The following is a 10,388-nucleotide window of genomic DNA, read 5'->3' as shown; positions in this document are numbered from 1 at the left end:
TGCAGCTGGGCCGGGTAGGAAGACAGACCCCGGGCAAGGTCAACGTCACCTTTCATCTCGCCAGCTGCCCTCTACCTGGGCTTTTCCTCTGGGAACATTCCCTCTGCCCAGGAAAATCATTATCAGATTGGCGGCAGCAGCAGCTGTTCTGCGGCCTGGGAAGGAAGGTTCCAGAGAAGTGTGAGCTCTCTTTAAAAAGAAAGAAAGGAAGAAAGAAAGATAGGAGAAAAGATCAGAGCGCTGTGGAGGACACAGAGGTCTGAAGCTGGGATGGGATGTCACTGAGGAGGAGGATGGTTAGGCCAGTCCCGCCTGCCAGCAGCTGAGCCCTGAGAGGCCCCGGGAGAGCTGTGAGTGGCTTCCTCTGGGCTAGCTCGGCCAGGACATCATTTGTTGATTCTAGAGCCCAGTCCCTAGCTCATGATTTCCTCCCTGGTTGCCATGGCCCCGTGCAGAAAACATAGCAAACGCCTGGCCCGGGGCAGCTCATTTATTTCAAATATTCCTTGCAGCTGGACTCCAACCACGCTTGGGTGTCTGGACTGGAGCATGAACTAATTGCTCTGTCTTCGGCCCCCTCCCCGGCTCCCCCGGCATACTTTATGGTTCAGTAAAGTCCACATTCCTCATCTCACCGAGGAGGAGCGGGAGGAAGGGCGGGAGAGAAGCCCGTGTGCAGGAGATGGATGGTTGGATGGCGGAGGGAGGAGGAAGGGCTCTTCCCATCTATGGCCAAGCCCGAGAGCCTGCTACCTGCTCGAAGGCAGGGTATTAATTACAACCACATGGCCGGTCTGCAAGATGGTTTTATGAAGGCCGCTCCCTTCAACATGAAACCCGGCTCCCCCCGAAGTCTCCCGGCCGCACAAAGGCCCTTATTTTCCCTGTGCTTCCTGTACCCCTCCACCCTCACCGCCTGACCCCTCTTTACCCCCCACCCCGCCGCCCCTTCAAAGCAAGCTGGAGTTCCAACTGCAACCCAGACATGAACTCCAACCTAAAAATAATTTCAGACCACCCCTTTCCTCCAACCACGTCTGGGGAAGGCATCCAAGGGGTCCCTTTCCCAATACCCACCTTGATCGCTGGAGACTGTACCCTGGAAGAAAGAACATTTATCAGGAAGTTGGTTTAGGAATGTGTGGTACAGTCTCAAAGACCAATTCCAGTCCAGGAACTGCCATTTTCCAGAACAGAAAGAAGTGCATGAACTTTAAAAGCACTTGTCTGCATACTTCCTAGTAGGCTGGGCCCTATGCGAAAGCTTCACTTCACCCTTGCTTCCCTCCTAGGTGGGCATGATGATCTCTGCCATTTATGGAGACTCCTCCAAGATCACACAGCTAGTGAGGGTCAGAGCCAACGTTTGAACCCAGGTCTGACTCAGGAGGCCATGTGCTTGTCGCTGGGCCAATCCACCAACACAACGAAAGAATTTCCCTTTACCCAGCAACTTTTCGAAAGAGCTGACACAGTTGCCGTGGTCTTCAGACTCTCTTAGGCAAGGTCACTTGGGGAGTTTGAGAAAACAGCAAATTCCTGGACCTGGCCCTAGAAATGTTGATTCAATCCGTCTCCAGCAGGGCCCTGAAACATGCATTTTAACAAACACCTCCCCAGGGACGCGGGTGCAGGTGGTCTGAGGAAAGTGACAGGAGGCGCTGGGAGACAGGGACAGGGGACGTTGGTCCCCGGAGTCTTGGGCCTTCAGACCAGGGCACTTTTCCCAGCACCACCAAATCCTGACATGCCTTTAAAATTAAAAATGCCCAGAGGGAACTGAATGCATTCTTGTTAATTCTTTGGAAACTAGTCATGACATGTGATCAGATCTAGTAAATTTCTTGACTGTTGTCTTTATCACTCACCAAGCCTCTAAATAAGCCAGAATTTCCTGTCTTCTCTCCAGGGGGGTGGGGTGGGGACCCTGCCTACAGCAGCTGGCAAAGACTCATCAGGTCACTGCCCTTAGCTCTGGGGACACAAGGTTGAATGAAGCAGCAGCTCCTTCTGCCAAATGCCCAGAGCCTGGACAAGGGCTCACAGCCTGCTCCGAAAAGCTACTGTCAACTCAAGCTTTAGAGCACATTGATGTGTGGAATCCTTTCTATTAGGTCATCGAGTCCCTTAGTCTGGGCTGCAGGCTCAGAGGACTTCCGAAATGGGGTGGGGAGTTCTAGGATCAGCCCTCCAGGATCCTCCTCCTCATCTGGGGCTCTGACTGGCATCCCACTCTCTGCCAAGGGGCCAGGAGGGATCACCTCATTATCTGGTGAAAGCCGTGAGTGGTGGAGCTGGCTGGGTGGGGGGGCATGCTTCTTTCTCTTCCCCTAAGGCACAAAGAGGGACTCAAAAGTGGCTTTGTATTTTAATAAACTTTCCTTTATTAGGTTATTGACTATTAGCGACCATCATAAAATAGAATGGGAGTTTCAAAACTGTACAGGCCACAGGGCTCTGGGCTGAGAGAAGGAACTGGGGGGGCGGGAGGTGCAGAGAGATGACAGAGCTGGGCGATTCATCCAGCGTCTGCGGAAGGCGCTGGGTCAAGGCGGTAAGGCTGTGTACTTGAAACTCTCTCATCTCATGTGCAACATTCATCAGAATATGACCCACCCAGAAAGAGGAGAGAGGAAAATCTTTCAAAGTCTTACAGGTAAGGTTCCCCCTCCTGAAAACAACAACAACAAAAAAAAACACCTCACAATAATAAGGTGGTAGGTTACATTCCTCACCCAGTCTTGGCACCAATTTTGTGCTTTAAAAAATATACTCCATTGGAAGACTTTTTTTTTTTTAAAGGTACCCTACAGCAGCTGTTTAACACATAATTCTTACGGACAAATATATATGCATATATATTAAACATTTTAAACAAATAAAGTCATCTATTGTACCTGTACAGAAATGAACTGAAATCAGACTCTAAGAAAGCAGACTTCAAGATAAAGAAATGGCAAATGTGGTGGCAGGGTGCAGGGGTCTGCTACGTGGGGGAGCTGTGGCAGGGAGGCATGTCCGTCTCCCGCTGGCTGCCCCGCCCCACCCCGCCCCGCCCCTCTGGCTCTAGGGGGTTGCGATGAACTCAGCACTAGACGGCCTGACTCCACTCTGGTCTTCCCCACCCTGCCCTGCCCTTGGTGTCTCAGGGGACGGAGACCCACTCATCCGCCTGTCTTCGTTCGGTGGTCCTCAGAGCTTCTGTGGACACACGTGGGAAACAATCAGCTAGGAAGGCAAAAGCAAAACCAAACCCACACCTAAAAACCCATGGAAGACTAAAGAAATAAAAGCACGTGCAAAGATGTACGAGGCCAAGTGTAACTACGTGGAGACATGGGAGCTTTCACAGCCATGGAGCCGTGACCCCTGGGACACTCATACTGCATGTGAGGCTAATGTGCCCTGAGGGGCCCACTCAGGAACGCAGAGCAGAGCCCCCTGGAAACTGTAGGTCAAACAAAGACACCTGTGCCCAGGTGTGGACACACCACAGACACGACCCAGCGAGGACGACAGGTGAGGCACACACATGCCGGGGAGTGGCAGGTGGAATAAAAGCAACAGAACACTCCAGAGAGGTGACCAAAACAAGGTCCCTTTCTAAATGGAATAAATAAATGGCTTTTGTTATTGTTAAAAGAATAAATACAGGGGATGGGGGCACTGGCAGCCAGGACAGATGCTGGGTGCTCGTGTGCCTGCGGACGGCCCAGTTCTGGGGTCTGCCTCGGTGTCCACGGTGTGTTTCTGACATCCTGAGCTGCGTCTCCGAGGCACGGCCTCTCATCTAAGCACCTCTTAGCACCCCTGGGATCTGCTCTCGGTGCCAGGGCCCCTCCCGGCAGGGTACCCATGCCACCCCGAGAACAGAGCTGATCAGAGCTCAGTGCCGCACTTCTGAGGAGTTTATTCTGTGTCTTTGTCCAGAGAGGGGCTGTGATGTGCCATGCGGGGAACTTCCACCAATGTCAGGAAGGGGAACAGCCAGGGAGGACAAAGAGGAGGGCAGGGCCTTCCTCTGGTGGCCCCGGACGCCCGTCCAAGGCACAGGGTGTGGCGGTGGCTCGGTGAGCTGGCACCACGTGGCTGTCGTGCTGGCGGTCCTGGGCAGAGCGTCACTGGTAGAGGAGGTACGCCTTGAGGGAGGCAGGCAGCGGCAGTGCGTGGATCTCACCCAGACGCTCCTTCCCCAGGGCCAAGCGCACGGAACGGCGGCACAGATCCATGAGTGGCAGGGGCTCGGCTGGGGAAACCAAGGAGACAGAGAGCGTCAGGTGAGTACTGCTCTGGATAGTTCTACACCAAACAGCACTAACAACAGCAGCAATAGTATCATTAATATTAGTTTTACTATGCAGACAATAAATGAGTAATTTTACGTTTTAAATTAATTAACACATTGTGGGAAACGAGTAAACTCGTCATATCGCCTCTAGTTGGAACCGGCAAAGATTTTGCAAAGTAAATAAATAGAGACCTCTTTTTAAACTAAAACACTGAAAGTTTCATAGAAAAATATCAAATAGATCGAAAGATATGAATATTTTACGGAAAGTCTAATTTTGGCGAGAAAATGTCAAAAAAGCCCCGCATTACGACGCGATTTGGCGGGAAAATGCCCGCTTACAAAGTGTTAATTATGACTAGCTAACACAGCAAAGCCACTCTGGGCCAGGCACCTTTGTGAGCCCTCTGCAAACACTAATTCGTTTAATCCTCACAATGGCTTATTAGGATTTCATCATCACAGGAAGATACCATGACCAGCATCCCATTTTACAGAGGAGGAAACTGAGGGACAGAGGGTCCAAATAACGCCTAGGGTTGCACTGCTGGGAGGAGAGGAAGCTAGAATTCCAGCCCAGGCTGTCCCTGCTCTTACCCACCGGACAAGCAACAGCCTTCAGCTCGTGTTCATCTGGGGCACACAGGAGACAGCTGTCCCCAGCATGCACCCCGAAACAGACTCCACACAAACTTTCAGGAAGGGAATCATTTTGTGTTAACCCGACTGCCTGCAGTACTGTTCTCATCTTTATTTTACAGCTGAAGGCACTGAAGTGCACAGAGGACCTAATGTGCCCGGGTCATAGGCTGGGATTCGAATCCAGGCAGTCGGGGCCCAGCTCATGGCAGAGCTGACTCAGCACCTGGATTCGAGAGGGGCTTCTAGCTGCAGCCTGCAAGGGCACCTGTGTCTGTGTGTCCCCGGATGGCTCGGGACCTGTCTTCCTGCTGCAAGGGAAGCTTGTGCAGCTGGAAGCTCAGATAAACTCATAGCTCCAGAAGCAGTCTGAAAATCATTTCCTCCAAGGTCCCATGGCTCTGCTCACCCCGCCTCCCAGAGTGGACTTTTCCTCGCTCTCTTCCCTAAAACTAGGTCCAGGTGAGCACACCTGGAGCCACCTGGGGTCACCCCACAGTGCTCTGGACAGCTGACACGAACGGATCTGTGTCTGCACCCATGGTCTCCCCTCCATTCTGGGGCTCTTTTGTGAGCAAAACCAAGGTCAGACCAAAACACGGAGAAAAATCCCAGCATTCCTCTTGAGACCACATTCCACCAATAAAAACTGGATTAAAGTTCTTTAATACTCCCCACGGTGTCTCAAAAATATTGAAAATAACATTTAAAAACTCAATTATTGAAGACCAAATCCTATGATTGGGGTTGTGGGGGGAAATGGGGAGTGACTGTAAGTGAACATGGGTTTGCTTTGAATCAATTGTGGTGGTGGTTGCACAAGTGTGGCTACATGGTACTGAGTCAGACCCTTTAAAGGGGTGAATGGTAGGGCAGGTGGATTATATCCCAACACACCTGTGATTTAAAAAAAAAGTAAATCTTAGGTTTGACAATGCATTTACTAACTTCCAGGCTTTAAAAGGCCAACAACTGCTCTTTATCTCCCGTGGGCCATGATAGGAGCAAGAATTGAAGCGGTAAATGTTTTTCACGGAAAGCTTTGAAACGGGGCCTTTCCTGGAGACGGAGCATGAACGAAATGACCTTCTGTCCTTAAAGGTCAAAGTTTCCACAGGCTGCTGGTGAGTAGGGCCGGGTTTCTCCCTGTCTGCTCACCCCATCTGCTCGCAGAGCCTTGGGTCTCCCTCGTCATAAAGCATGCTGCCCGGGCAGTCCCAGATCTAGCTTCTCACTTCCACCCTGCACAGCATATCACTCCTCTGCCCGGGCCTCAGTTTCCCCACCTGTAAGATGAGGTGTTGGACCAGATGCTCCCCAAAGTCCCATCCAGCTGAGATCCTGAAGGCCAGAAAACTCTCTACTGAGGAGCGGCCCTTCTGTGGGATCGAGTTGGGAGGATTCAGTGGTACTTCCTCCCCTCCACTCGGGGCTCCCTTCCATCTTCCCCCAACCCCTCCTCCCTCAAGGATGTGTCTCACCCCCACAGGGAGGCAGAGGGGCTTCCCCTGGTTGCTGAAGACACTTGAAAAAGCACCAAGAGCTACTGAATGTGGCTCGAGAGCCCTGCTAGACTGTGGAGTGAGGGCTGAGGGGGAGTTTCCATCATGCCCTCTTGGCTGAGTGGGTTTCAGTTCAACTCATGAATATCCTCACGAAGAAACGTTTTTAAACAGCAGAGGCCTGCAGAAGCCGGGGTCCAGCTCCCTTATTTCATGTACTTAATATCACAGCCCCTGTAGCAGCTGTGGCTTATGGAGCACCTGTCGTATGCCTAGTGGGCACTGAAGTCCCCAACATTCAGATGGGGAAACGGGCTTGGGTGGAGGTGAGAGTCAGGGTCCAAGGTCTGAGAGCCAAGGGCTAGAAGGTGGGTATACACCCAGGCTCATCAAATTCTAGGGTCTGGCTCTTTCTCCATCAGCGTGAAGAAGCAGCTCCCAGTAGCCCTTTGCAGTTTACCCAACGGGGCAGACATCTACAGCTACCTCTTCCACCCCTGCTGAAAGCATCTGTGGTGTGGGGGCACTTCCTCTGCCTGAACGTCTTTGGACCACACTGAATAACCCAGTTGGGAGGGTTCATGCAACCAGAAGGGAGTGTCCCTTGGACATGTGAGATCTTCCGAGATGGATGACAGGACTGGCAGCTGACGGCTGCAGTGGGGTGGTATGAGCCGAAAAGATGGCCCAGGTCACCCAGGCATCCCATGTATGGGTCTATTCTCAGGTGCCTCAAGTACAGAAGAAGGTCATCCCCCTGCTGATCCTGTAGGACCCAAATGATGCACGGGCCATGCTCTGATTGCTTTTCAAAGGCTGGCCTGACCTAGCATGCGCCAGCCACAGAAATGGACGTGGGCACTGTGCCATGGAAAACGTTTGACCCAGGGGTTTTGGTTGGTCGCTAACAAGACCCTGAAGGTCTCCCCCACCTCAATACTTTGGATTGAGGGCTGCAGGCTCTGTATCCAGCTCCATCCACAAGGCTGGGTGTCCACTGAAATTCTGCTGAGGAAGTGCCCAGAGGAGGCACAGTTTATCCGATGACCCCTGGCTGCTGGCTCTGCCATCTCTGGGAAGCTGAGGCGCTCGCTCATTTACATAGTTTATATGAATGAAAGAGGGGGTGGCGCCCAGTGTGCAGAACAGAAATCAGGAAGTGAATCAGGCGCTATTTATGGGAGCAGAAGCTGAGGAACTGGTCGAGCCCATGTGCCAACTTCAGCATTTCGAGGAGAAACGGTTACCTGGTGGCCTATTTGAACATGCACAGCCCCAGCACTGCAGCCCATGGTTCTTGAGGTTCTCTGAGAACTTGCAACACAACTCAGGTCCAGAGCCTGTGTCTAGTTCATGGGCTAAATGAATCAACTTCGAATCTGTGAGGTCAAGGACCCATGTCTCACGCCCTGGATTCAGTGATGGCCCCACCCTCACCTTCACTGCCCCTGTGACTGGCCTCGTGCTCACTCCTGCCAGCAGCTGGCAGTGAACATGCTCCATTGAATGGATTCTAGCAAGGCATGGTGGGACAGCCCTCCCGGCCAGAGTACGTGCATTTCCCTTTACATTAAGCAGTTCTTACAAAAAGGAAGTAAAACGAAACAGTAGTCCCTTGTCTTTGCCAACTGGGGAAGGACGCCTGACACCTGGCTGGGTAACATGGGCACCCTTGGTGCCCTGGCCCCCAACTCTGAGAGCCTGCTGTCACCATATGACCAGCCTTTTGGGGGCATGGAGTCTAGAACCCCCCCCCCCCCACACACACACACACACGGCCTCTTTCCCCCAGAGCCCAGCTGGAAGAGAGGTGCAGGAAGGGGCCACGGGGTGAGGCACACAGGAAGACACCAGGAGGAGGTCACCAAGCTGAAAGGCTCCCGATGAAAAGAGCTAAGCCTTTCCTGAACCCACAATCATGACAAACTGCGCCAAACTTGTCTCAGAGCCATGAAAGAGAGAATTTGAACATTCCAAGCTGCAGGGGAAATGCTCCCTTAGTCAAGATGCCTGCTGCCAGTGGGCACTGAGGGGACCCACAGGTCAGGGACTCTCCCCTGGGTAATGGCCCATTTCCTGCTTGCAAATAGGCCTTTTCCTTCTGTGTCTCCAGGGATGGTGGCAGGCAGGCCTGGGCCCTGTCTCCCCACTGCAATGGCTACCTCCATCCCTTCACCCCAGGAAAGAGCAAGGCGACACAGCAACCCCTCTCGTTGCAGCCTCAACCCCAGACGTCTACAGCCCCGAGGAGGACTCAGAACAAGTGGTCTGTGGTCACAGCTGGCTGGACGGTGGGGGAGGTCACACAGGGACACACTGACAACCTGCCACCTTTGGCCCCAGCACAGGGCAGGAACTCTGTGGAGGAGGGTCCGCCTGGTGTGCAGGGGAAGGCGGGCTGGGAGAACCAAACGCCCACTGCAGCACCCAGGGAGGGCACACAGGCCAGGGGACTTTAGCTGACCCGCTCTATAAACAGCTGCTCCCTGCTGAGGTCAGGGAGTGGAGGCTGGGGTGGGGAAGGAAGGTGCAGATGACTCCCCAGACGTCTCACGGAGCAGTCATGGGTCAGAACCACCTCCAAGACTGCGAAAGCAAAGCCCAGTTCAGGCCTGACACCAAGGAGATGTACCTAGCCAGACCTGGCCAGAGCTTCTGCCTGTCACGCCCTGCTTCCTGGTTTGACCCCAGACCAGGTCTCCCTGTGACATTCCTCCTTCCTCAGATGCCTTGGAAGGTAAAGCAAACCCTCGTGGGCAGAGGACCTAGGCCCCCTTTGAACTCACCTGTAGGGGCCCCACCAGGTGAGCACTGGGCTTTTTCATCCTCCTCCCAAACAGTGCTGTGAGGAGGGGAAGCTCTTGTGGGAATGCTCTGTATTTGCTGTCTCCACATCTGAAGGCGGGGGGAGGACAGTATCCCCCTCCCAAATTCAGGACCACCTGGAACTTCAGAATGTGGCCCTATTGGAAATAGGGTCTTTGCAGATGTAATTAGTTAAGATGAGGTCACACTGGAGTAGGGCGGCCCTGACTCCAATGGCTGGTGTCCTTATAAGAAGAGGAGAGACACAGAAAGCCATGTGATGATGGAGGCAGAGAATGAGGGATGCATATACAAGCCAAGGATGGCTGGCAACCAGCAGAAGCCAGGAGGAGGCCTGGGACGGATTCTCCTTGGAGCCCTCAGAAGGAAACGACCCTGCCGACACCCTGATTTTGGACTTCCGGCCTCCAGCACTGTGGGAGAATACATTTCTGTTGTTTCGAGCCGCCCAGCTGGTGGTTATTTGTTCCAGCAGCCCCAGGAAACTAACACACCACCCTTCCTGCTTCTCTCTAAACCAGCTACTCCGTCAGACTTTTGACCCCACCCACCCAGATGACTGTCGTCAAGGTCACCAGTGATCACCTCATTGCCAAAGCTGATGGACGATTCTCAGCCATCAACGTACTCCACCTGGCATCGCTTTGTCCTTCTTGAAGTGCTTTCTTTGCTTGGTGTCCAGGACACCACTCTCCCCTCCAGCTCCATGGCCACTCTGCACCCAACCTCTAAACACTGATACGCCCCAGGGCTCGGCCTCAGTCCACTGACCCCTCGCTCCATAGGTGACCTCACCCAGGGGTCATGGCTCTAAACACCATCCAGCTGAGGGGGAGTCCCCTCTGACCACTGTCCCAGACCCTGTCTCCAGACTTGCAGAGCCATCTGGTGTGTTGAGTGAGCATTTCAAATTTCACTTCCCCACCCTGGCCCTCGCCCGCATCACCTCTGCCCTAGACAGCTGGCATAGCTCCTCCCTGGTGGTCCCTCTTCCCCTCCTGTCCATTTCTGTATAGCAGCCAGAACGACCCTTCCAGGACATGAGATGCTCTTAGCATAGAACTGACACGTCAGGAAGCAGGCTGAGGGTGGAGGTCCTAACATATGGCACCTCAGCCTACTCTCCACCTGTG

General features: G+C 53.2%; 1 protein-coding gene across 2 annotated transcripts in view; it reads right to left on the bottom strand.

The window, feature by feature from the left end:
* Positions 1-2,360: 2,360 nt before the first annotated feature.
* Positions 2,361-10,388, bottom strand: part of SPSB1 (splA/ryanodine receptor domain and SOCS box containing 1) — a 65,197-nt gene continuing 57,169 nt past the window's right edge. For both annotated transcript variants that reach the window (XM_074334093.2, XM_088790101.1), the window contains exon 3: positions 2,361-4,246. In XM_074334093.2, coding sequence (XP_074190194.1) covers positions 4,119-4,246 — 128 coding nt within the window. In that variant the 3' untranslated portion in view covers positions 2,361-4,118. The remainder of the gene's footprint in view (positions 4,247-10,388) is intronic.

The sequence above is a fragment of the Rhinolophus sinicus genome, chromosome 14 (assembly GCF_057876585.1).
Source record: "Rhinolophus sinicus isolate RSI-liver-muscle chromosome 14, RSI-T2T, whole genome shotgun sequence".
Lineage (NCBI taxonomy): Eukaryota > Metazoa > Chordata > Mammalia > Chiroptera > Rhinolophidae > Rhinolophus > Rhinolophus sinicus.
This window is presented reverse-complemented; position numbering and strand designations above follow the sequence as displayed.